Source organism: Saccopteryx bilineata, chromosome 9 (assembly GCF_036850765.1).
Source record: "Saccopteryx bilineata isolate mSacBil1 chromosome 9, mSacBil1_pri_phased_curated, whole genome shotgun sequence".
NCBI lineage: Eukaryota > Metazoa > Chordata > Mammalia > Chiroptera > Emballonuridae > Saccopteryx > Saccopteryx bilineata.
The window spans coordinates 38,282,920-38,309,271 of record NC_089498.1 but is presented as its reverse complement, the minus strand read 5'-3'; the positions used below and the strand labels follow the sequence as shown (position 1 = coordinate 38,309,271).

Below are 26,352 nucleotides of genomic sequence, written 5' to 3'. Positions count from 1 at the left end.
AAGCCAGTGACCTTGCGCTCAAGCTGGTGAGCCTGCACTCAAGCCGGATGAGCCCACGCTCAAGCCGTCGACCTCAGGAGTTTTGAATCTGGATCCTCAGCATCCCAGGCCAATGCTCTATCCATTGTGCCACTGCCTGGTCAGGCTTGATTTGCAGAGTCTTGACTCAGTATCTTTCAAACATATCTTTAAAGCTTCTCAGACAGGGCATCCTAAGAGGTTGCTAGTGTTCACTGAACCCATTACCATTTAAGGTCTATAAAATGACATTCTTATTTATGAAGCAAAGTGAGATGAAGCCACCTTGAAGCACAAGCAGTCCCTAGGAGGTCAGCCACTCTTTAGAGAAACTATATTCAGCTCTCATTATCTGGTAGCTCAGGGCACATGAGGGGACGCCCCTCCCAGGAGTGATCCCAGCTCTCTGTCAGACTCTGGAGCGTGTCTCCTGGTTTCCTTTGCTGTCCTTTTGCATCAGGCCCCCCAGGAGCAGGCCAGGGCTTTGGAGTAGCAGGGGAGGAGGGGTCTTAGGCAGACTCAGTGAGGGCTCCCCATTCACAGGGGAATGGGCAGAGGAGTTGTGGCATATCGATGCAATGGTTTGCTCTGTGGGCTGTCAATGGACAAGCTCTAAGACAGATTAGATGGGAAAAAAATCAGGCCATTAATAAGCTTTTATAAAACGTAATGTGTGAGTGCATGTAAATGTCTAGAAACTTCGCAAGAAGTCGCTAAGGTCCCGTATCAGGTTAACGGTGCTTATGGAGTGGGAGGTAAGGGCAGAAAAAATTTATTTTATAAAATCATCTTCTATCAGTGGACCTACAGGTACCTTTACTAGTACTTTTCTTAGAATGCTCTCTCTCTCATACACACACATAAACAGGGAGAAAACAGTCTGGGCTCCTCCCCAGGGGGCCAACTCCACCATAGCAGCTGAGGCTGTCCCAGTAATGGCAAGCAGGCCAGCTGGGTGGCCTTGTCTGGCCCTGGCTGTTTAATCAGCACCGTCACACAGGGCTGTGCAGCCCTTCTCCGGCCCTCCCACCGGGGGCCTCACCTCTCTGTAGTCCTTCTTTGGGTCTTCTTGTCTGGAGCTGGCAGACACAGAGAAGAAGCTGGAGGTGGAGGACCCCTGGCTGATGGAATCCACGGAGGGTTGAGGGGGTGGCACAGGGACCTGCAGCAAGGGAGCCCGACGAGAGAGGAGACAGGTGAGGGCCAGAGAGGATGGCCCAGTCATAAACAGGGCCAAGGAGCACAGCCCTGTTCACTTACCTCTGAAGGCTGTTGCTTCCTTTCAAAGGATAAATGACGGGCTTCCATTATAGACAGAATCTAGGACAAAGGGGACAAGCAAAGTTCTGCATGAGATGGGTCACCAAGGCCTCATCACCTGAATGCCCAACTGCCTCCCATCTCCTCGGAAGGTCACGCAGCTCAGCCACAGCTTTGGAGAGACAGAGACCCACGGCCTGGACTGGGTGGGGGCTTAATTAGGATCATACTGATTGAGTCCGGGCTTCCTTCTGCCTGCCAGGAGGAGCTGGTGCTTCCCAGAACGGGCTCAGAGGACAAGAGAAGCCCAGCCACAGAAGGGGCCTCACAGGCTGCCTCATCCAGCCCCTGGGCTATGTGTCCACAGGGATAAAGTGGCCTTTTCACTGGCACCCACAAGCAGCCCAGAGCAAACCCAAGCAGACAGCTGTCTCCTTCCCTCTGCAGACCTCCCTTGGGAAGGAGCCTGTGGTAGAAGATACAGGGACAGAGGAGGCCTCAGCCTCTCTTGGGCATCCCAGACCATGCGTGGTGCCACCCAGTCCCGTCAGCTGTGTCTGCTACAAGTAAGGACCCCATGAGTGTACGTGAAGTATGGCTCAAGCCACCCTAGGGTCAGAAAGGGATTTCACCTTCAAAAACTGTGCTACTGTAGATCTTATTGTGTTTTGCCACACACAAACATAATAATAAAGAAGGAGAGAGGAAACTTTTGAAGGTGATGGACGTTTACAGCATTGATTGTGGTGACAGTCTCACAGGTGTGTACTTATTTCCAAACTCATCAAGCATACCTCATTTCACAGCACTTCACTTTATTGTATGCACTTTACAGATATTGTGTTTTTTTGTTTTTGTTTTGTATTTTTATGAAGTTAGAAGCAGAGAGGCAGCCAGACAGACTCCCACATGTGCCCTACCGGGATCCACCCGGCATGCCCACCAGGGAGCGATACTCTGCCCATCTGGGGTGTTGCTCCATCGTGGCAGGAGCCATTCTAGTGCCCAAGGTGGAGGCCACAGAGCTGTCCTCAGAGCCTGGGCTCCAATGGAGCCTTGGCTGTGGGAGGGGAAGAGAGAGACAGAGAAGAAGGAGAGGGTGAGGGGGGGAGAAGCAGATGGGCGCTTCTCCTGTGTGCCCTGGCCGGGAATCAAACCCGGGACTTCCGCACGCCAGGCTGATGCTCTACTACTGAGCCAACTGGCCAGGGCCAGATGTTGTGTTTTTTACAAATTGAAAGCAAGACCCTCCACCCACAAGCAAAAAGATTATTGATCACTTTCTAGTAGTAGTCTGGTCAAACATGCAATATCTTCAAAGGTATGCCTGTACATTTAATACGTACAGTTTTTTGTATGTCGATCATACGTCATCTCAATAAGCCAAGGTTGTGTGTTTGATTCCCAGTCAGGGCATATATAAGATTTAATCAAGAGTGCATAAATAATTGGAGCAATAAATTGATCTTTCTCTCTTTCTCCCTTCCTCTCTCTAAAAATTAATAAATGCCTTCAACCGGAGATAGGAGACGGATACAACGAACTAATCTCTCTTAGCACCCCCGTACCCACCCACTCATGAAGTGAGCACTTTCACATGTTGCCACAAACATGTTCCCAGAGATTACATCCAGGAAAAGATGAACAGTTCATTAACAAATCACTTGTGAAAGAAACAATACCCAGTGATGTTCAAAACTGGCCAATCAGGATAAGGTTGCCAGGAGCTGAGGATGAAGCAACAGGAACACAGAGCTCTGAGCCTTTGCTGCTCCCGTGCCCTATTCCTGTTGGTCAGAACTCCGCCCTGTTCTCACCCACTCCATCTGCTCATAAACCCACTACATGAGGCCCAGGCAAACTGTTGGGAGTAGCCCTTGGAACAACACAAAGAAAAACTCAAAATAACATAAATAAGAAAACTCATCATTAACAACCAGGTCCCAAAGGCAGCAGAGAGGGTACAGGCCAACTTCTGCCCTTAGGCACTAATGCAATTTGTCCAGCATGGCCAATACCTAATTTGTGGACATGGATTTTTTTAAAGCATATTCCTTCTCTGAAATAAAAAATCCCCACCTACCTTTGAGTTTAACGCACACTTTAGGGGAGTTTCTTTCAGTCTGTTCTGGATCTCTGTGGATGCTCCATTTTGTAGCAATGTCTCTATGATGCCTTGGTAACCCCAACGTGCAGCTATGTGTAGAGGGGTGTCTCCTTTCTCGTTCCCAATATCTAGTCTGCATGACTGAACGTCATAGTAGACCAAAGCCTTCACACACTGCAAAGAAATTGGGAAATGCCACCATTAATGCACATACCAAGCCTTGGGCAACATCTGTGCACTCCATAGCCTCTCCGCCCAGGTTTCTGTCAATTAAGGCTCAACTCAGTAAGCAACTGCAGTCACAGAATTCAAGGATTCCAGGTTACCTAATCAGGACACATCACTTTTTCAAAAGAATTCAAGTGCCCATCAATAAGAAATGGATTAATAAATTGTGATGTACCCATGCACAGCAGGCCTGAGCCCACAACCCCTTGAAAGGCCCAATTGCAAGGTTAAGTCCTTGACTTGCAATATTCCTTGGGAGCCTGGATTTGGGGAGCGTGTCCACAGTTCCCTGCCTTATAAGAGGGATCACTGTGCCTAACCTGTTTGTAAAACCATGTGGTTTATGCTGAACACCTGCTTTCCTTCTGGGAGTCTGGAATTCTGGTACATGCCAGGCAGAGGTTTACATGAGCAGCCTCCAATAAAATGTGGCCTGAGTGCCCTAGAGGGCTGCCCTTATACACAATACCTCACAGGTGTTACCACAACTCACTGAACCAAGGGACTGTAGTCTTAGGAACACTGACACAACACATATAACTGATTATTGTGTAGTGATTAAAAATCAGGCTTATCGCCTAACCTGTGGTGGTGCAGTGAATAAAGTGTTGACCTGGAACATTGAGGTCACCAGTTCAAAACCCTGGGCTTGCCTGGCCAAGGCACATATAGAAAGCAACTACTATGAGTTGAACCTTCCCATTTCTCCCACCTCTTTTTCTTTCTCTCTCTCTAAAAATAAAAAAAATAAATACATAAAAATCAGGCTAATCTACATTTATTGACCTAGAGCATTTCCATAATGTATTGTTAAATTAGGAACGCAAGTTGCATAAAAATGTGTAGGGTATGGTCTCGGTATTGCACGTCACCCACCTAACGCAGCCTCAACCCTGAGTATGTGTATATAAACCCACCTGTAAGTCACTGTGCAGAGTGGGGGAGAGAACAGTCAGGGAAAATCACACTGTTAAATATTAAGTGAAAATGGAAATTATAAAGTTCCTTGATATTACTATAAAAAATAGGTAAAAATTGTATATGAGCAAAGGTAATCAGATAGTAGCAGGGATGAATGAAAATAACTTAGGTTGTTTTTTGTTGTTTTTTTTCTCTTTTTTGTATTTTTCTGAAGCTGGAAACGGGGAGAGACAGTCAGACAGACTCCCGCATGCGCCCGACTGGGATCCACCCGGCATGCCCACCAGGGGGCGATGCTCTGCTCCTCCGGAGCGTCGCTCTGTCGCGACCAGAGCCACTCTAGCGCCTGGGGCAGAGGCCAAGGAGCCATCCCCAGCGCCCGGGCCATCTTTGCTCCAATGGAGCCTCGGCTGCAGGAGGGGAAGAGAGAGACAGAGAGGAAGGAGAGGGGGAGGGGTGGAGAAGCAGATGGGCGCTACTCCTGTGTGCCCTGGCCGGGAATTGAACCCGAGACCCCTGCACGCCAGGCCGACGCTCTACCACTGAGCCAACTGGCCAGGGCCAACTTAGTTTTATAATAAGGCAATGGGCAATTAAGCTTCAGGGTTGCATTTCAACATGGTGTCTATAATAAACTTAAAAAGTTTTTTTCTTTTTTTTTTTTTCAGGGACAGAGACAGAGTCACAGAGAGGGATAGACAGGGACAGACAGGAACGGAGAGAGATGAGAAGCATCAATCATCAGTTTTTCGTTGTGACACCTTAGTTGTTCACTGATTGCTTTCTCATATGTGCCTTGACTGTGGGCCTTCAGCAGACTGAGTGACCCCTAGATTGAGCCATCGACCTTGGGTCCAAGCTGGTGAGCTTTGCTCATACCAGATGAGCCCACGCTCAAGCTGGAGACCCCGGGGTCTCGAACCTGGGTCTTCCGCATCCCAGTCCGACGCTCTATCCACTGCGCCACTGCCTGGTCAGGCTTAAAAACTTTTTTTTTTTTTTAATTTATTTTTTACAGAGTCAGAGGGAGGGATAGATAGGGACAGACAGACAAGAACGGAGAGAGATGAGAAGCATCAATCATCAGTTTTTCGTTGAGACACCTTAGTTGTTCACTGATTGCTTTCTCATATGTGCCTTGACCGCGGGCCTTCAGCAGACCGAGTAACCCCTTGCTCGAGCTAGCAACCTTGGATCCAAGCTGGTGAGCCTTGCTCAAACCAGATGAGCCCGCACTCAAGCTGGCGACCTCCGGGTCTCGAACCTGGGTCCTTCTGCATCCCAGTCCAACGCTCTATCCACTGCGCCACCGCCTGGTCAGGCCAGGCTTAAAAACTTTTAATTAAAAAAATTACAGACCTCCCAATAATTATCAACACTAAACTAATTAGAGATTCACATGTCTTCCTGTGTGATAAAGGGTAAAGTGAGCCGGGACAGCGGGAGCACTCACGTCCTCGTGGCCGTGGGCGCAGGCCAGGTGGAGCGGGGTGTTGCCGTTGTTGTCCTGCACGTCGGCGCTGGCCTTGTAGTGCAGCAGCAGCAGCTTCCAGGGGAGGAGAAAGCGGGTAAGCAGCAGCAAGACCGCAAGGGCAGGCACACGCTTCCTCAGGAAGTGTGGCCTACAGTCTTAGAAGGGGGAGGTCACTTATTTCCATTTTCAATCTTATTTATCTATTATACAATCAAATGATATCACCACTCTCATGTTCTTTACAAAAAGTTTAGAGATTAAAGAAAAAAGTCTATAGTCCCATCACCTTATCCCCAGACTATCAGACATCTCAAACCTAGACCTCACAGTTTTGCCCAGGGGTTAAGGGGTCCCTCCTGGGTGGCCGTAGCATAGCCAGTGTGGGACAGAGAGGCATGGCCAACATGGCTGGAAAGCAAAATGCAGAGCCCAGCTTCTCTGAGCAGGAATGTGGGGTGGCGCTGCCACCCCTACTCACCGTCACGCTCTGATAGCCCTTCTGACACGCGAGATGAAGTGGAGTTGACCCGTGATAGTCTGTGGCATTCACCACGGCGCCTCTGGAAACCAGGAGGTCAATGAAGGATGCCTGCCCTACAGAAGAGGAGGACTTCACATGGAGAAGGACAGAGAGGGGGCTTTCCCAGCCCTCAATGTGAAGCCACCTTATTTTGCCCTCCTATTCCATGGAATGAGACATGCCCAGAGGTACTTTTCTGCTTGAGAAGAACCAGAGCCAATGTCAAGTCAGACTGCAGATTCCGGGCACTCTGGGGTGGCTCTTAGAGGGGACTTGGCTCCAATCCACTTCTAGCCCAGAAGGTGGTGGAAAAGAACCTTAGACGCCCACAGAAGAGTACATGGTTTATCAATTCATAAGATGGAATACTGTGCAACCATAAAAAAATTTGACAAGAGAAATGCTCTCATATATTGCCAAGTGAGAAGACCACAGTACAGAACAGTATGACACCACCCAAACACACACACACACACACACACACACGGAGTCCTTGGGTAACAACACTGTTCCATTTCTACGACAGTGACATAACTTGAATTCTGATGTAAGTCAAAATACACCCTAGCCTAAGTCACTTACTTACCTATCTGAACACACGCTTTTAACAGTCCAAAATGGCGTAAGTATGTGTGCTGGGGGACGCCAACCCCCTCACTCATACACTGTGTTACTGCATATTCTTCCACTGCACGCAACTGAACTAGTTTGCCCACATAGTACACAAATATGATGCTAATGGCGTAAGCTGAAACACTCATATCTCAATTTTTTAAAGTTTTTATGGGAGTGAGCATCATAAACTCAAAACATCGTACATATGTTGAGACTGTCATAACCCAAGGACCCCCTGTGTGTATGTATATATGTATATGTGTATATATATGTATTTAAATATATATATATTTAATTAGGTGAGAGGAGGGGAGATAGTGAGGCAGACTCCCACATGCACCCTGACTGGAATCTACACAGCAACTCCATCTGGGGCCAATGCTCTAATCAATCAATCTACAATATTTTTAGCGCCTAAGGCTGACACGCTTGGACCAACTGTGCCATCTGCAGTGCCGGGGGCCAATGCTCAAATCAATTGAGCCACTGGCTGCAGGAGACGAAGAAAAAAAAAGGGGGATAGGGAGGGGGAGAGAAGCATATGGGTGCTTTTCGTATGTGCCCTGACCAGGAATTGAACCCAGGATGTCCACATGCTGGGCCAAAGGCCAGCATATATTTTATATTCATGTACACACAAGCATAGAGAAATTCCAGATACTCATAAATCAAATTATCTCTGGGAAACAGTAGGATGGCAGGTGACACTGGAGAAGTTTGTGTTTTCTAATTTTTGCACTTTTTTCTAATGACAGAGAGAGAGAGAGAGAGAGGAGATAGATAATCAGACAGGAAGAGAGAGAGATAAGAAGCATCAACTCCTAGTTGTGGCACTTTAGTTGTTCATTGATTGCTTTCTCATATGTGCCTTGACTTGAGCAAAGCCAGTGACCCTTTGCTCAAGTCAGTGACCTTTTGGGCTCAAGCCAGTGACCATGGGGTCATGTCTATGATCTCACACTCAAGCCGGCAACCCCACACTCAAGTTGGTGAGCCCGTGCTCAAGTTGGATGAGCTTGCCCCAAGCCAGTGACCTTGGGGTTTTGAACTTGGGTCCTCAGCATCCCAGGTCGATGCTCTATCCACTGCACCACCACCAGTCAGGCTATTTTGTGCACTTTAAAAGACAGTAAGTTAATTTTTTAAAGTGGAATATAAGAACTCCAATTCTAAGACCCTTTTTATAGCTCGGATTCAAGCCTTCCCTCCCTGGACCTCCAGCCAGAGCAGCATTAGGTGCCCACAGAGTGAGAACATGGACACGTCCACTCTCAGCCCGGGAGCAGCATAGGAAGGCCTGCAGCTCATGTGCTAATCTTCTTTTTCAGTGAAGCCCCCAGGGGCCACCCATGATGAGCCCCTTCCACCACCCCAATTTCACCGCACCCCGTGAGCCAGGCCTCAGGCCTCTGCTGGGCCTTCCTTGGCTCCTCCCTTTGCCTTGACAATCCCCAGAGGCCATCCCAAGACGACGTACCACAGAGGGCAGCCACATGGAGGGGTGTGTGACCCCTGTCATCTCTAGAGAATGGAGTGACAACTGAGGGATCATTCAGCCTCCTAAAATAAAGAGAAAATACAGAAAATGACACCCTAGGAACTGGCATGGCAAAGCCACCTTCTGACAAGACTGGCCATGTCAGGGTCCTAGGACTAGAAGACAGATCTCAGGGTGTGATCCAAGCTGCGTTTCCCCCACAGTGTCCCAGATATAATCCAGCCCCTGCTCACAGGGTGAGGAGCTGAGGCATCCAGTTCTAGCATCCCTCCCCACCACGCCATCCTTCTAGGCCTCGACACCCAGCACAAAAGTCTGACTAGATTAAGGGGAGATCAACAAGATTACTGGGGGAGGCCGACATTCCTCCCACCCTAAACCACCCGCCGAGGCTGGGGCAGGCCCTATACCTGCCTACCCTTGTAGGCAGCCCGGCAGCAGGCCAAGTACTTTTACGACTTTTATTCCATCTGATGCTCCAAAGTGGCAGAGATTAGTGTCCTCACTTTATAGCAGAGGAAGCTGAGCACAGCTAGGATAAGGGCCTCATTCAGAATTTCAGGGCAAAGAAGCAGAAAAGTCCATCAAGGCCGAGTATCCTGCTTCCTGGCATACTGAGCCTCCACAAGGACCCTCTTACCCAGACACGAGTTTCTCACAGTCATCACAGAAGCACAGAGGGTGACACATCTTTTGGATGGCATCTTTATCTTGGTCTTCTTGGCTCAGAAGTCTTTCCACTTCCGTTTGGTTACCAGAAGCAATGTGCTGAAAGTGACATCAAAGATACTATTAATATTAAGAAATTATTTGCTTTTTTTTTTTTTTTTTTTTTCACTTTTCTGAAGCTGGAAACAGGGAGAGACAGTCAGACAGACTCCCGCATGCGCCCAACCGGGATCCACCCGGCACGCCCACCAGGGGCGACGCTCTGCCCACCAGGGGGCGATGCTCTGCCCATCCTGGGTGTCGCCATGTTGCGACCAGAGCCACTCTAGCGCCTGAGGCAGAGGCCACAGAGCCATCCCCAGCGCCCGGGCCATCTTTGCTCCAATGGAGCCTTGGCTGCGGGAGGGGAAGAGAGAGACAGAGAGGAAAGCGTGGCGGAGGGGTGGAGAAGCAAATGGGCGCTTCTCCTGTGTGCCCTGGCCGGGAATCGAACCCGGGTCCTCCGCACGCTAGGCCGACGCTCTACCGCTGAGCCAACCGGCCAGGGCTAGGAAATTATTTGCTTTTTAAGAAGTGAATTTTTTGATTGTCCTTGTAGAAACACTTTTTTTTTTTTTTTTGTATTTTTCTGAAGCTGGAAATGGGGAGAGAGAGTCAGACTCCCGCATGTGCCCAACTGGGATCCACCTGGCACGCCCACCAGGGGGCGACGCTCTGCCAACCAGGGGGCGATGCTCTGTGCCTCCGGGGCATCACTCTGTCACGACCAGAGCCACTCTAGCGCCTGGGGCAGAGGCCAAGGAGCCATCCCCAGCACCCGGGCCATCTTTGCTTCAATGGAGCCTCGCTGTGGGAGAAGAAGAGAGAGACAGGGAGGAAGGAGAGGGGGAGGAGTGGAGAAGCAGATGGGCGCTTCTTCTGTGTGCCCTGCCCGGGAATCGAACCCAGGAATTCTGCATGCCAGGCCGACACTCTACCACTGAGCCAACCGGCCAGGGCCTGTCCTTGTAGAAACACTTATGGATAGATGAACTGACTTGCTCTCTGGGACATGTTTCAAAATAATCAGGGTAGATGGAAAGTGGGTGGGGGCAGAGATGAACTAAGGTTGGGAGATGGCTATGTGGGGGTTTGTGTATTACACTACTCTTTTATTTTTGTAACTGTAAACGTAAGAATTTTCCCATCATTTAGCCCAGGGGTCTCAAACTCCGCAGCCCGCCCACCAATTTTGTGCGGCCCGCAGACTAATCAAACTTCGTGGATTAGTCTGCGGGCCAGTCTGCGGGCCGCACAAAATTGGTGGGCGGGCTGCATGCGGCCTGCGGGCCGGAGTTTGAGACCCCTGATTAGCCTGACCAGTGGTGGTACAGCAGATAAAGAGTTGACACAGAATGCTGAGGTCGTAGTTCGAAGCCCTGAGGTCACTGGCTCTGAACACAAGCGCAATAGCACAAGGTCTCTGGCTTGAGCAGGGGAATTGTCAACATGATCCCATAGCTCACTAGCTTGAGCCCAAAGGTTGCTGACATAAAAAGTCCAAGGTTGCTGCCTTGAGCAAGGGGACACTGGCTCGCCCCGGTCAAGGCACATATGAGAAGCAATCACCATACAACTGAAGTGAAAGCAACTATGAGTTGATGCTTCTCCCCCTCTCTCCCCCTTCCTGTCTCTCTCTCTCATACCTCCAACCCCAAAAGAGACAAAATTCCCAAAGCAATAGAAGTAGGGAGACAATACATCCAGAAGCTCAGAGTGGATTTTTTGTGTGTGTGATGTGACATTCGAATAAAAAGCTATAAAATATATTAATAGGCTTTAGAAATAACTTCAAAGGAACTAGTCCAGTAAACAGGTGAGCCCAGACTCCCAGGATGGCTAGGAGCTGAAGAGTCCTTGAGATAGAGAAGTCGTTAGACTCCCAGGATGGCTAGGAGCTAAGGAGTCCTTGAGATAAGGAAGCCACAAGAACTCCTAAGACAGTAAATGTAACCACATCCTAGGGGATAGATAGGGATATTTCCAGCTGGAGCTTTCAACTGTATGACTGATTACTAAGGCACGTGACTAGAATTTAATTTAGGGGAGCCAATTGCTAAATGCCAAATTTGCTTCTGTATGAGGCTTGCTTGCTTAGCTTATAAAAAGATTTAGCTGTGAGCGCTAGGCGCGGCTCCCATTTGCAGCTCCTTGTGGGCACGGTGTCTCCGGACATCTCGGGAGTTCGCCCCTGCGCAGGTTAAACTGGCCAATAAAGTAACATCTTAACTCCTGAAAGTCTCCGACATTTGTTCTCGTACCCGGTGGATGCTACATGTGACAGAGACAGAGAGAGACAGAGAGAGGGACAGATAGAGACAGACAGACAGGAAAGGAGAGAGATGAGAAGCATCAATTCTTCGTGGCGGCACCTTAGTTGTTCATTCAGAGTGGATTCTGACACCTCACTAGAATAAGCCTTGGCCCTGTTCCCTTGTACCTGACAGAGCCTCAGTTTGGGGAGGAGGAAACAGCCGCCATTAGCAGGAGACCCTATCAACAACCAAACCTGCAGGGCTCACCTGTGATTCCTGGATGTGCTCCCTCAGGGAGTGAGATGTTCTGGGGAGCACATTGGCCACTCTGGCTCCAGGTGACCTCTTGAGATCACCCTCACCCAGTCCTTGCCAACTGCCCAGCAGCCAATCAGATCTGCATGGAGAGCTGCATGCCCAACCCAACACATGTCACACAGACACCTGCGATGCAGGGCTCCAGGAGCGGAGAAGAGGCATCAACTCGGCGAGGCCACAGGGAGGTGCCACTGAGCTGGCCTAAAGACAAACTGTGTTTTGCCAAATGGAGAGAGGAGGACAGTTGGGGCAGAGGGTACTACCTGTGGAGGCTCAGGGCCCTGGTGACCCGAGATGGGCATACATGCTAATTCCATCTGTAAAACCTCAGCATTCTTACCACCTGCTCTGAGCACAGGTGAAATTCAGTGTTTACATAGACCATGTGGATTTTTTTTTAATTTTTAAAAAATTATCTATTAAATTTAAAAAAAAATTTTTTTTTTTCCTGAAGCTGGAAACGGGGAGAGACAGTCAGACAGACTCCCGCATGCGCCCGACCGGGATCCACCCGGCACGCCCACCAGGGGCAACGCTCTGCCCCTCCGGGGGTGTCGCTCTGCCGCGACCAGAGCCACTCTAACGCCTGAGGCAGAGGCCAAGGAGCCATCCCCAGTGCCCGGGCCATCTTTGCTCCAATGGAGCCTCGGCTGCGGGAGGGGAAGAGAGAGACAGAGAGGAAGGAGGGGGGGTGGAGAAGCAAATGGGCGCTTCTCCTGTGTGCCCTGGCCGGGAATCGAACCCGGGTCCCCCGCACGCCAGGCTGACGCTCTACCGCTGAGCCAACCAGCCAGGGCCTTTATTAATTTTTTTTGAGAGAGAGACATCAATTTGTTATTCCACTTATTTACGCATTCATTGGTTGATTTCTTGCATGTGCCCTGACCAAGAATTGAACCTGCAACCTTGGCGTACTAGGACAATACTCTAACCAATTGAGCTACCCACTCAGGCCACCCTGTGGATTCCGTAGAGACACCAGCGATGCTGAAAGATTGAGTGTTCCTCACAAAGACTTCTTGGTGTCTTACCTTAAACAGGCAGTCAATGGGAGTTGAAGTCATCTGAGATAGTAAGCTCATTCTCTGCTTAAGGAACAGTCTGTCACCAAATCCCTCAGACTCCTGCAAGAAAAAACCGACAATCTGTTTTATCACACGTGACAAGATGTCAGTGCAGATCCTTCAAAAGAGAGGCCACAGGAACAACTATTGCCATTCCCCTAGAAGAGGGTCAGCAGTGCCTCGCTCCCCCTCTCACTGAGCTGGAGAGCTGACCCACATCAGGCTAGGAACAAGGCTTCCTGGCTGTTTCTCTAGGAAGTGGTAGCTCTGACGATGACTTCCCAGTGGGGATCTGGGACAGTAGTGGCTCACTGGCTGGCTGTGAGTGTAGAATGTGCCATCTCTAAGTGTGGAAAGTTGCATGCACAGACCATCAACCTCCAGATGAACACCTGGGCTGTTCTGGCCTCCTCCTCCTCTCAAACTTCTGTCCTAGCCTTCATAGCCCTATTTATCCCCTGCCATTTTACCGGTGGCCTATAGGCAGGTAAACCATTTGACAGGGTGGTCTACATTTACTGGTGTCAACCAGCAGGGGAGAGAAGGGTCTTAATTTTTGAACATACTTATTAAAATAGCAAACAAACCTGACTGGAGATGATGCAGTGTATAGAGTGTCAACCTGGGACACTGAGGTCCCAGGTTTGAAACCCCAAGGTTGCCAGCTTGAGCACGGGCTCATCTGGCCTGAGCTCGGGCTCATCAGCTTGAGCACAGGATTTGTTGGCTTGAGTGTGGGATCATCAACATGACCACATGGTCACTGGCTTGAAGCCCAAGGTTGCTGGCTTGAGCAAGGGGTCACTGGCTTGGCTGAAGTCCCTGGTCAAGGTACATATAAGAAGCAATCAATAAACAACTAAAGTGCCGAAACTATGAGTTGATCCTTCTCATCTCTCTCCCTTCCTTCCTCTCTCTCTCTCTCTCTCTCTCACACACACACACACACACACACACAAGGCAAACAATATGGTCACTGGCCCAAAGTCCAATAATATACTAGGATTTACCCCAGTTAACAAAGTCAGGTCTTCAAATTGTAGGCAATAATCACCTAGATACAAAAGTCTAAAAAATGTGTTCTCACTTTATTTACTTTTCTGTTAAATTTATCAGGGTAACATTGGTCAACAAAATTATATAGGTTTCAGGTATGCAATTCTATAATACATCATCTGTCTATTGTACTGTGTGTTCACCACCCCAAGTCAAGTCTCCTTCCATCACCATTTATCCCCTCTTCTACCTATCCCTACTTTATGAAATAATTTCTAGCAAGACAGTTTAATGTTGAATTGAACACCTGCAACTAAATTGTCTAATGACAAATAAACTTCCTTAGAAAGCCTTGGGCCCTAGCCAGTTGGCTCAGTCAGTTAGAGCACTGTCCCAAAACACCAAGGTTGTGGGATCCTCGGTTCGGGTACATATGGGAAGCAACCAATGAATGCACAACCAAGTGGAACAACAAATGAATGCTTCTGCCTGTCTCTTTCTCTCTTTTTCTTTCTGTCTCTCTAGAAGCAATCAATAAAATTAAAAAAAAAAATCAGAAAAAGAGTCTTGGTGGGTGGTAAAGAGAAATTTAAAAAATGGATTTTTAGAGAGAAAGAGAAACATTGATCTGTTATTCCATCTATTTATGCATTTGTTGGTTGACTCTTGTATGTGCCCTGATCAGGGATTGAACTCGCAACCTTGGAGTATTGGAATAATGCTCTAACCAACTGAGCTACCTGGCCAGGGCGGTAAAGAAAAATTTTTTCCAGCTAGCTGCTGCCAGTAGAACTCAGCACCCCAGACAAAACTGTAGGATAAGGCTCTCTATGTTGGCCTCTAAGTTCTGACTTAGAGGTTCAGCTAAGATACAGCCAACAGTATCTTGGGGAATGGACCATTTCTGGGGTCTGCTATCTTGCAGGTTCCCTCATACTGACTTCCCTAAGAGGGTTAACTTGGCAAACAAACACCAACAACTCAGAATTAAAGCCATTTTGCTCCCAGCTGCTATGAGCTATAGAAAGCTCTAACAACCTGTTTTATTCAGTGATGTATAGCTGAGCAGCTTAGGGTCAAAGAAACATCAAAGATACTATTGTTCAGGTAAATTCAGGGTTCTTTCCTCTATTCTGGGTAACCATCTGAAGGACAGCGATAAAGAGAGAGAAGCCTTCCAGGGGTGAATTGTCAGGGAAGAAAGAACTACGAGAAGAAATAGCATATCAGATAAGACCCATCTGAGAATGGCATAAATAATATTTATTAGAAACCCAGTCAAGAGAGAAAGACCAGAGCCTGCAAAGCTAGACCAGAGAAGAGTACAGATTCACTCAGGATTCTCCTCCGTTTTTTTTGTTTGTTTTTTTGGCCACAAATGTTTATTTTTTAAAAAGCTAAAATTATTTAAAGCTTTTCTTTTTTTGTTTTTTAAGTGAGAGAAGGGGAGATAGACTCCCACATGTGCTCCAACTGGGATCAACCTGACAACATCATCTGGGGCCACTCGCAACTGAGCTCTTTTTAGCGTCTGAGGTGGAGGCTCCATGGTGCCATCCTCAGCACCTGGACAATCGAGCCATGGCTGCAGGAGGGGAAAGATAAAGAGAGAGAGAGAGAAGAGGGAGAGAAAGTGGGGAGAAGCAGATGGATGACTCTCCTGTGTGCCCTGACCGAGAACTGAACCCAGGACTTCTATATGCCAGGATGATGCTCTCCCACTGAGCCAACTGGCCAGGGCCTATTTAAGTGTTTATGCTTGAAGAATGTTTATGGTCATATCTAGTATGATTCTATCTTGGGGAAAAAATTTCTGTGAAACTATGTTACATAAAGAGTCAAGAGTAAAACATAATTCAAGACTAATATTCAGTCTTTAATGCTTTTCAGAAACCTCACCTACTGTGTGGAGATACTCTTTTTTATTAATTTATTTTTTTTCAATTTATTTATTTATTTATTTTACAGAGACAGAGTGAGAGTCAGAGAGAGAAATAGACACAGAAACACAGACAGAAACAGAGAGATGAGAAGCATCAATCATTAGTTTTTTGTTGCGCATTACGACACCTTAGTTGTTCATTGATTGCTTTCTCATATGTGCCTTGACTGCGGGCCTTCTGCAGACAGAGTAACCCCCTTGCTCGAGCCAGCGACCTTGGGTTCAAGCTGGTGAGCTTTTGCTCAAACCAGATGAGCCCACGCTCAAGCTGGCGACCTCGGGTCCTCGGCATCCCAGTCTGACGCTCTCTTCTCTGTACCACCACCTGGTAAGGCTGGAGATACTCTTGGGCTCTTTCCCCAGAAAACAAACGACACCAATACTTAGCAGTGGCCTCAAACATTCCTAGAGGGAACTGCACTACTGAAAAGAAGCCAGTCGACCCTGACTGGGCGGTGGCGCAGTGGATAGAGAGTCAGACTGGGATGTGGAGGATCCAGGTTCAAGACCCCAAGGTCGCCTGACCTGTCTGTGGTGGCGCAGTGGATAAAGCATCGACCTGGAAATGCTGAGGTCGCCGGTTTGAAACCCTGGGCTTGCCTGGTCAAGGCACATATGGGAGTTGATGCTTCCTGCTCCTCCCCCCCTTCTCTCTCTCCTCTCTCTCTCTCCCCCCCTCTCCTTTCTAAAATGAATAAATAAAAAAAATTAAAAAATTAAAAAAAAAAAGACCCCAAGATCGCCAGCTTGAGAGCGGCTCATCTGGTTTGAGCAAGGCTCACCAGCTTGAGCCCAACCAAGGTCAATGGCTCAAGCAAGGGGTCACTTGGTCTGCTGTAGCCCCCCTCCCCATCAAGGCACATATGAGAAATCAGTCAATGAACAACTAAAGAACTGCAACAAAGAATTGATGGTTCTCGTCTCTCCCCCTTCCTGTCTGTCTGTCCTTATCTGTCCCTCTCTCTGACCCTCTCTGTCTCTGCCACAAAAAAAAAAAAAAAAAAGAAGCCAGTCGGCAGCTCAGGCAGAGGCACTACCACAGATGGAACCCCAATACTGGCATCATAAAAGAAAAAGAAGCCATAATCCCTGCTCTGCCAATAAAGTGAAGAGCATTTCTCAAGCCCGACCCAAGGGATGGGCAAGCTATAAGGATGACACACACCTTGTCTTATTGCCTGATGGAGCCAACCACCCAGCTCCCATCCAGAAAGACAGGACCAGAGTCGGACACCCCTGGCTAGAGGAACTCCCCGGGCTGTGTTCCACACCCCTGCCCCATCCATGCAGAATGCACCAGAGAACCATGAAACAAGACACTCAGATGCAGGGATGTTAGACGAGCAGCTTAGGGCACCAGTATCACTTCAGAATTCAAAAAGGCACTTCCAAATATTCCATTTGATTCTCATAACCATCTAGGAAGGGGTAAAATACACAGCAGTATTGCTAGTATAGAGAGGAAGAAGGACACAGGCTTAGAAAGACAAACAGACTTGTCCAACTGCAAACAGAAGTACGAGACTCAAACCAACACCAGCACAAGAGGGGCCACTCCTCAAACAATCCCCCAACCCCACTTGGAATCTTTTCCTGAAGTAAAAGTCAGTGTGAAACTTTGACTGATACTCTTTGATCAGCAACCTCCTTACACTCTGGCCAAAGGCCTTCAAAGGCCTTCTTGCCTATCTGGAAAATAAGGAAGCAGGATGGCCACAGTACAGTGTGGGGCAACAAAGGGACAGGAGCACCTTCAAGAGGTGGACACCTCTCTCCATGTGACAAGGATGCTCCTGGCCCCATCAAGAGAATCAGGCAATTCCTTCGCAGGGTGGTAGAGCCAGGAAGGGAGTGACCTCTCAGACAATGAGAGGGAAAGAACCAGGAGGACAGGGCCATCACAGAAACCCATTGCAGGCATCATGGGAACGACATGTTCCTAGACTGACTGATTTCACTGAGCATGACATGGGCTGAGTCCACCCATGCTGTTGCAAATGGTAAGATTTCCTTCTCTTTTATGGCTGAGTAACATTCCATTGTGTCTGTACCACAGCTTTTTTTTTTTATCAACTTGTCTATTGATTGGCACAATACCATATGATTTCACTTAGCTGTGGGATCTAAAGAACAAAATAAGTGAACAAAGTTGAAACAGAATCATAAACAGAGAGTGAACTGGTGGTTGCCAGAGACGAGGTGGGTTTCGGGGACTGGTTAAGAGAGAAGGATTGAGAAGTACAGATTGGCAGTTACAAATCGTCACAGGGATGTAAGGTACAGCAGAGAGAATGTAGTCAATAATGTTGTAATAACTGTGTATGGTCCCAGGTGGGTACTGGAAATATCGGAAGTTGAATATCTGAAACCAATACAGAATAAAATTGAAATCAAATAAAATACTTAACTGATCACATTAAAAAAAAACAACAACCCAAAAAACCTACATTCTTAGAACCCCATGGAAGACGATTTTCAGACTAAGAGCTCTTACTCCGTTACTATGGGAGTGGCAGCTGATGCCGCAAACACCAGTGCATATAGAGAGCACACAGATGTTCATTCTAACATGTTAGTTAGTTCCCCCTAAATTAGAAACACCTTTTCACAAGAGGCACAGCCAGCCACATCTGAGTTGAGATGGACAGCCTCTGATGTGACCTGCAGACACGTGGGCAACCAAATCAAAACCCAGACAAAAGCAGAACTTAGTTCTTTAGGAAGCACCATGATGCTACTGATTGGCACAATACCATATGATTTCACTTAGCTGTGGGATCTAAAGAACAAAATAAGTGAACCTGCCAACAAGTACAGCATAACCTCAAATTGTGGGTAAAGACGCAATTGTATGGCACAGCAAAAAGACATATACCAAAATGTTAGTAAAAGTTACCCCCAGCTAGTGAGTTTACAAGAGGCTTCTGTTTTCTTCACTGTAACTATACAGATCACAAATATTGCTTGTATTATTAGTCTTCAAATCAGAAAAAATAAAACGATTCTTTTGGGGGGAAAAATATACAATGTTGTATACAATGTAATTTCAATTATTTGAAGTATACATGGATAGGAAAAACTGGAAAATACATAAACAGGTTAATGATAAATGAATTCAGAGAAACTGCTTTCACCCAAGTACACTTGTTTGGACAGGCTTATGTTCTTTTCCAGATGTTTTCACAGATTATTTTGGGAGATTAGTATCACATAAATGTTCAGTCCTCAGGACTCTTGGTTGCAACCCAGAAATCTCTTCATTTTAATCTGATTTGTGGTGGTGCAGTGGATAAAGCGTCAACCTGGAACACTGAGGTCACTGTTTGAAACCCTGGGCTTGCCTGGTCAAGGCACATATGGGAGTTGATGCTTCCAGCTCCTCCCCCTACCTTCTCTCTCCCTTTCTCTCTTTTCCCTCTCTAAAAGACTAAATAAAAATCTAAAATTAAAAAAAATTTTGGGGGCTCTGGCTGGTTGGCTCAGTGGTAGAGCATCAGCCTGGTGTGTGGAAGTCCTGGGTTCAATTTCCAGCCAGGGCACACAGGTGAGGCACCTATCTGCCTCTCCATCCTTCCTCCTCTTCTTCCTCTCTATCTCTCTCTTCCCCTCCCACAGCCAAGGCTCTGTTGGAGCAAAGTTGGCCCGGGCGCTGAGAATGGCTCCATGGCCTCTGCCTCAGGCACTAGAATGGCTCTGGTAGCAATGCCTCAGTCGGGCAGATAATTGCCCCCTAGTGGGCATGTCAAGTAGATCCTGTTAGGGTGCATGCAGGAGTCTGTCTCTTTGTCTCCTTGCTTCTCACTTCAGAAAAATACAAAAAAAAAAAAATGTTCCTTTTATTCATTTCAGTTTTGTGATTTCTATGAGTAGTCATGTTTTGCCCACTGGTTTGTAGTGAAATAGGCCAACAATGCAATCTAGGTGCAATATCCTCATAATTCACGTAGAAACATAATCGCCTTTCCTAGCCAAAGCTCACCAACCAACCAAGAAAACAACAGTAAGGCCACTGAGTCCTAAAATTGCATAATTAATCTCATTTCTTGCCTATCATGGCCAAGCGAGCCACATTCACTAGCTTCCCTCTGCCTGTGTTTGAGGATGCTGAGGATCAGTGAAGCAGGACATGAACAAAGTAAGTCCCAGCGAAACCCACACACTCCCACAGCACCTGGGTGCTTAATGTTCAGTGTGCTGGGCTGCGGTCCAGCCCCAGGGCCTGTAAATAGCTGAGGCCCCGTTCTCAGGAGATCATTTAAGAATCTCCTCCCCCAACACCCACCACAGAACCCTATCAAACGCACACCCCTTAGAAAGGCCAGGGCAGGAGGGCATCTTACCAGCGGTTTCAGGGACAGGCTTCCTTGCCGAATATATTCGATTGCAGCCTCAACCGAGGTCAGGCAGTACCCAAACTCATCTTTTGCCGAACTGCTAAATCTGAAGTTTTTGATATAACTCAAATTTGCCATCCTAACAAAAGGAAACAAAGTTTTACTGTTGTACACAATTACTTGCAGAAACAGTGTTGTTGGCCTGGGTGACGAAAGTCGGTTAGCTCCAGGGAACAATGACTGCCACCCGTGTTCTCTAGTCAGAGTGTGTGCCGATAGGAAAACGACTTGTTATTTCCTGGAGTAGGGTATTTTTTTTAGAAAGCTGATTACTGTAAAGTGAACTGTGGGTTCCTATGAGCTCTGGGGCCACAAGGCTTCCTGCTCAGCCACTAACTAGTTGTGTGTTTCGGAAGGAGAGACGTGAGCTCTCTGGGCCTTGGTTTCCCCTTCTGTAAATGGGATGCAAGCCACTACTGCCAAATGCAGGTGGGGCAGGCACAGCACCTGACTCAGGAAAGGCGCTCAATTTCCTAGAGTCCCACACACACCACCACAGTACAGTGCTGCCATTTTTAAAAAGTATTTTCACAAAAAATATTACCAGTTAGGGATCTCTGTTTTCACAAGCAAATATAGCAGGACGGAGAGCAGATCATCAGCACACATAGTCTCCAAGTTAACTGCAAGGGGGAAACATGGTCAATGCCATCAGGAGACAAACGGACCAACAGCTGCATCAACTCCCCACCATCAGTCAATCCACAAAACCACAGCCCAGTAATATTATACATCAGGGAGAATTTCAATTGCACAATTTCATTTATAGTATCCTGAACAGATGCCAGATTCAAGGGGAACGACTAGCGTTCTCTGAACACGTGCAAAAGAAGGGAACTAGAAGCAGACCACCCCTTGCCACCTTCCTGGATGGACAGAGCCCAGGGAGGTCAGTGATAGTAGACACCAAGTGAAGAGGTGCCTGGAGTCACTGCTGAAAGCCTTTTCCTCCTAGATCATTTCTGTTTTACGCACTGTGGAGTCTAATGCTGACAGTAGCCTGACTTCTTTTTATTCTGAACTTTTAAGTAATCCACACAGTTAAAAATTCAAACAGTATAAAAGAGCAAACCGTGACTGTCCCTCCCCGACCTGCCACCCAGTCTTCTTTCCCGGAGGTACCACTATCACTTCCAATGCTTCCCACGCTTCCCACACTGGCTTGAAGCCCAAGGTCGCTGGCTTGAGCCCAAGGTCTATGAGACAGTCTCTGAACTTACTCCATATATATGGATATGCAGACATCCCCTCTTTCTGCATGTTGCTGGAAGTATACTGTACACACTCCTGTTTATTTCATTTAATACACTTTGAAGATAGTCCCCTATCTGCACACACATATCTGCCTTCTCATTACTTTTTTCTTGACTTATTTTGTTTTACCTCCTTTTTTTTTCTTTGACAGAGAGAGAGTCAGAGAGAAGGATAGATAGGGACAGACAGACAGGAACAGAGAGAGATGAGAAGCATCAATGATCAGTTTTTCGTTGCGACATCTTAGTTGTTCATTGATTACTTTCTCATATGTGCCTTGACCGTAGGCCTTCAGCAGACCGAGTAACCCCTTGCTTGAGCCAGTGACCTTGGATCCAAGCTGGTGAGCTTTTGCTCAATCCAGATAAACCCGTGCTCAAGCTGGCAACCTCGGGGTCTCAAACCTGGGTCCTTTTGAATCCCAGTCCGACACTCTATCCCCTGCGCCATCGTCTGGTCAGGCCCCCCCCCCCCTTTTTTAACTGAGAGACACACAGACAGGAAGGGAGAGAGATGAGAAGCTTCAACTTGTAGTTGCATTACTTTACTTGTTCATTGATTGCTTTCTCATACGTGCTTTGATTAGGGGCTCAAGCCAAGCCAGTGACACCTTGCTCAAGCCAGTGACCTTGGGCTCAAGCCAAAGACCTTTGGGCTCAAGCCAGCAACCATGGGATCATATTGATGATCCCGCACTCAAGCCAGAGATCCCATGCTCAAGCCAGCGACCTTGGGGTTTTGAACCTGGTTCCTCAGTGTCCCAGGTTAACACTCTCTCCACTGCACCACTGCCTGGGCAGGCCAGCCCTGCTTCTTAACAGACTTTTGCATCTGGATAGATGCATGTACCTCTCCCCCGCCCCTCCCCCAGCACAAACCTCTTTGGCTTGGAGACTGTGTAATTAGCTGCACCACCTTTCGCAAACAAACCAACTTCTGTTGTGGGGAGGTACGTTTGTTCAGCTGAGCCAGTTCTCTTTTTGCACGAGGTATGTTGAAGCTATAACATAATTTGGCAAATGACAACTTAAAACCACAGTGTGAAGGCCCTTCTTTTCTGATCTAATAACGTACCTCTGACTTACATTTCTTAAAACAAACCATAATAATGAAAAATAAAAATAGAAACTCAGAAGCCATCTGACTTAAGTCAGTGGTAAAACACAACAGCTTTAAACGTGTCACTCAGGCTGCCCAGTGATAAAGCAACAACAGAAAATTAGGAAAAAAACAAAAGTTCTTAGCCCCAGAGTGAAACAGCTGAAAGGGGGGACATTTTTTTATCCTAATGACACTTGTAATGATTCAAAAATAAGTGCCTCTTGGGCAGGGTCCCGTAAGACGGGCAGATGAGGAGGGACATCTGCACGTAGAACCCACCTGGGTGAGGTATGTATGTGCTCACCTGGAGCCCATTGTGTGAACCACAGCCCCGTTAGTTCCCACCCAGCTGACACATGGGCGGACAGGTACAGGGGGGCGACAGCTACAAGTCATCCGCCAATGTCAGCCCTTCATCTTTGGTCAAAAATAACTGCACTGCTCCTCAGCACGAACCACGTCAAACCAGCCTGCCACCACTGCTGCCGAGGGCCCTGCTTCGGGAGAGAGGGCGCCCCCGCCACTGGCTGCAGTGCAGGCCTTACCTGAACTCAGGTTTCACACCAATATCTTTCTGCTGAAGATCTTGAAGGCTTCTTGTGATTTTGTTAAAGGCGGCATCCTAACAACAGATTTTAACAAAGCTTCAAATTTCTTCGAAAACATAGAATGAGGCTCTTCTATCCTGGGTGACTGATGAAGATTTAGAACCTACCTCGCTTGCCTCCATGGTCCCCACATATTTAAAGATCAGATCATAAATATCGTGCTGGATGTACATCTGTGAAGTCAACGGACCTCAGTTCAGGGCGGGGGGCAGCAAGGAGAGCCTGCAGTGTGGCTGCCTTCCCTCCCCCGGCCGCCCTGGCCTCTTACCTCCACCGCCTGCTTCATCAGGTTCATCTGGGCCTCATGCCTGGCAAGCATTTTCTAGAAGACAAGAAAAGTACAGTTAAAGAGCTTGGCATTGCATGTGGGAAAATACAATTCTGTTTTGAAAGCCCTGCTGCTTACCAGGTGAGAGTCCCTCAGAAGGTGCTGGAGGCATTTGGTGTAGAGAGCATTCACCGAGTCCTGTGCAACAGAGCAGAGAGGCAGGTCACCTTGTAATCTGAGGCCATAACACAAACCAGGACATGCAATGTGTCCTGGAGTGAAGAGAACATTTCACAAAATGTATTTTCTGGGTGACAAGCTATAAGTGCTAATGTAAGCTTATCAAATCAATTGTGTGATTTTATTCAAATTATTTATTTTAGGTGTATATGCATTAAGAGTAGAAAAAACCTCCCCTTGGGGTTAACACAGATAATACTCATTTTTATACTTCTCTGTGATTTTCAGGTTTTCTACAGTGACTTGTACTACTTTTACTGTTAGAAAGAAACTTTCAACAAAACTTCCAACAGTGGAGACAGCCAAGCTTCAGAGTGAACTGAGAGGGTCCCCGGCTCTAAACTGGCTCGTGACCAGGCGTGCCTGGCAAAGCAAGGCCCGGCTACTGACTATGTGGTGACGGAGGCTCTTTCTTTCACATTCCCTGAATGTTCTCCGGAAAGAGGCAATGTTTTTGTCGAATCTCTCCGAGTGTCTTCCCAAAAACTCTCTCACATCTTCGATGGTTTTCAGGGAAAAGGGATCTGAAGGTGTTGAAGACTCTTCTGAAAAAGAGACAGTGGATCAGGCTGACTGGAGCTTTCGCTGTTTCCTACCAGGGAAGTGCTACGTCCTTTGACCTGTTTGCCCAGGATCTGGGGCCCCATCTTCCCAGGGAAAGAGGAGGATAACCTTATTTTAAGATATTGCCCACGGCCCTGGCCGGTTGGCTCAGCGGTAGAGCGTCGGCCTGGCATGCAGGAGTCCCGGGTTTGATTCCCGGCCAGGGCACACAGGAGAAGCGCCCATCTGCTTCTCCACCCCTCCCCCTCTCCTTCCTCTCTGTCTCTCTCTTCCCCTCCCGCAGCCGAGGCTCCATTGGAGCAAAGATGGCCCGGGCGCTGAGGATGGCTCCATGGCCTCTGCCTCAGGCGCTAGAATGGCTCTGGATGCAACAGAGCAACGCCCCAGATGGGCAGAGCATCACCCCCTGGTGGGCATGCTGGGTGGATCCCGGTCGGGCGCATGCGGGAGTCTGTCTGACTGCCTCCCCGTTTCTAGCTTCGGGAAAAAAAAAAGAAAAAGATATTGCCCAGAGCAGCCTAGTTACAGGGCAACCCAGGGTCCAGAGAGCCTGGTCCTCCTGGAACCCTTTTCTGGGATAAAAACTGGACTGTTTGGGACCATGGCCATGACCTGTGAGGCTCTAGTGAAGAAGCCTGAGTCTAATTAGAAGAGCCTCGAGTGCATTTGACACAGTGCTGCCTCAATTTCCTGGAGCAATTGCAGAATTATTATTCATTAAAGATAATGAGGACCAACCCTGGCCAGTTGCTCAGTGGTAGAGCATTGGCCTGGCGTGTGGAAGTCCTAGGTTCAATTTGATTCCTGGTCAGGGCACACAGGAGAAGTAGCCATCTGCTTCTCTACTCTCATCCTCTCTTCTCCTCCTGAAGCCATGGCTCGAATGGTTCAAGCAAGTTGGCCCCAGGCACTGAGGATGGCTCCATGGCCTCGCCTCAGGTGCTGAAATAGCTCAGTTGCCGAGCAATAGAGAAGCAACCCCAGATGGGTAGAGCATCAGCCTGTAGGGATAGGGAGCTTGAGGATCCCGGTTGGGGCATATGCGGGAATCTGTTTCTGCCTCCCTGCCTCCCCGCCTCTCACTTAAAAAAAGAAAAGATAATGAGATCTCAGAGGTCACACAGTGGGGCTAGGTGGGTAATAATGCTGTAATAGCTAGCCCTAAAGCTGAGGCCCAGAGACAAAGCTAGGGCTACCACCTTGCACAACTCCAGGGAGCGACATCCACACCGAGCTTTATGTGAATACAGTACAACCATACACAGCAGCCCAGGCCACACCTTAACTCAAGGAGACTTTCTGATTAAGTTCTATGGGGAATTATGTAAACAATTACGCAGGTTTCTAGTGGACTCCTAAATATTTTTTGAGATGTTTGTAGCAGTTATGTCAGGAGGAAGTTCAACAAATACATCTCTCCAAATCATGAGAAAGGGGTTTTCTCCCACAATACCTGAACTTTCTCTCTTTTCCAAAGGATGGGCTATACACAGTAGGCTGAAACTTTCTTCTTTTTCATTGTAGAAAGTTTCTTCAAAGAGAATGGGCACTGACAGAAGACAGGCAAAGCCAGCTCCTAATTTAATCCTGTTGCCTTGTATAACGACATCCTGGAACAAGAAAACTGTCACTGTACCACTAGCCAGTGGACCATTGACCCCTCTCAGCCTGGACCCCCATCCAACACATTACCCCACCTGCCCCTCCTCCCTCCAATGTGAGTTTGTACCAGCACGAGTACTATTTTGCTTTTTGATATGAAAATGTTTTTCTTTCCTCTGTGTTCAGCCTGTAGTTGTGACTACATAGTATCCTGAACCTTTTTAAATGTTGCAACAGAAGAAGCACTACACTGCTCCTCAGAGTAGCAGAAAACCAGCACCCCCCAGGAAGGGGAAAGTAAGAAGGCTTTCTTATCTGAACATGAGACCAAAGTGACAAGTGCTGCAACATGGACGGGGCTGGACAATGCACTCCGGCTGTGGCCGGGTGTCCAGGG

General features: G+C 47.8%; 1 protein-coding gene across 2 annotated transcripts in view; it reads right to left on the bottom strand.

Annotated features, from left to right (window-relative positions):
* Nucleotides 1-26,352, bottom strand: part of ANKRD27 (ankyrin repeat domain 27) — a 77,337-nt gene that overhangs the window by 25,114 nt on the left and 25,871 nt on the right. For both annotated transcript variants that reach the window (XM_066243309.1, XM_066243310.1), the window contains exons 4-20: nucleotides 25,807-25,963; nucleotides 24,180-24,334; nucleotides 23,688-23,747; nucleotides 23,550-23,603; nucleotides 23,389-23,454; nucleotides 23,219-23,295; nucleotides 22,451-22,572; nucleotides 20,863-20,941; nucleotides 20,265-20,397; nucleotides 12,954-13,046; nucleotides 9,282-9,409; nucleotides 8,621-8,703; nucleotides 6,487-6,602; nucleotides 5,988-6,080; nucleotides 3,362-3,559; nucleotides 1,279-1,338; nucleotides 1,061-1,180 (exon numbers count right to left, since the gene is read on the bottom strand). In XM_066243309.1, coding sequence (XP_066099406.1) covers nucleotides 1,061-1,180; nucleotides 1,279-1,338; nucleotides 3,362-3,559; nucleotides 5,988-6,080; nucleotides 6,487-6,602; nucleotides 8,621-8,703; nucleotides 9,282-9,409; nucleotides 12,954-13,046; nucleotides 20,265-20,397; nucleotides 20,863-20,941; nucleotides 22,451-22,572; nucleotides 23,219-23,295; nucleotides 23,389-23,454; nucleotides 23,550-23,603; nucleotides 23,688-23,747; nucleotides 24,180-24,334; nucleotides 25,807-25,963 — 1,794 coding nt within the window. The remainder of the gene's footprint in view (nucleotides 1-1,060; nucleotides 1,181-1,278; nucleotides 1,339-3,361; nucleotides 3,560-5,987; nucleotides 6,081-6,486; nucleotides 6,603-8,620; nucleotides 8,704-9,281; nucleotides 9,410-12,953; nucleotides 13,047-20,264; nucleotides 20,398-20,862; nucleotides 20,942-22,450; nucleotides 22,573-23,218; nucleotides 23,296-23,388; nucleotides 23,455-23,549; nucleotides 23,604-23,687; nucleotides 23,748-24,179; nucleotides 24,335-25,806; nucleotides 25,964-26,352) is intronic.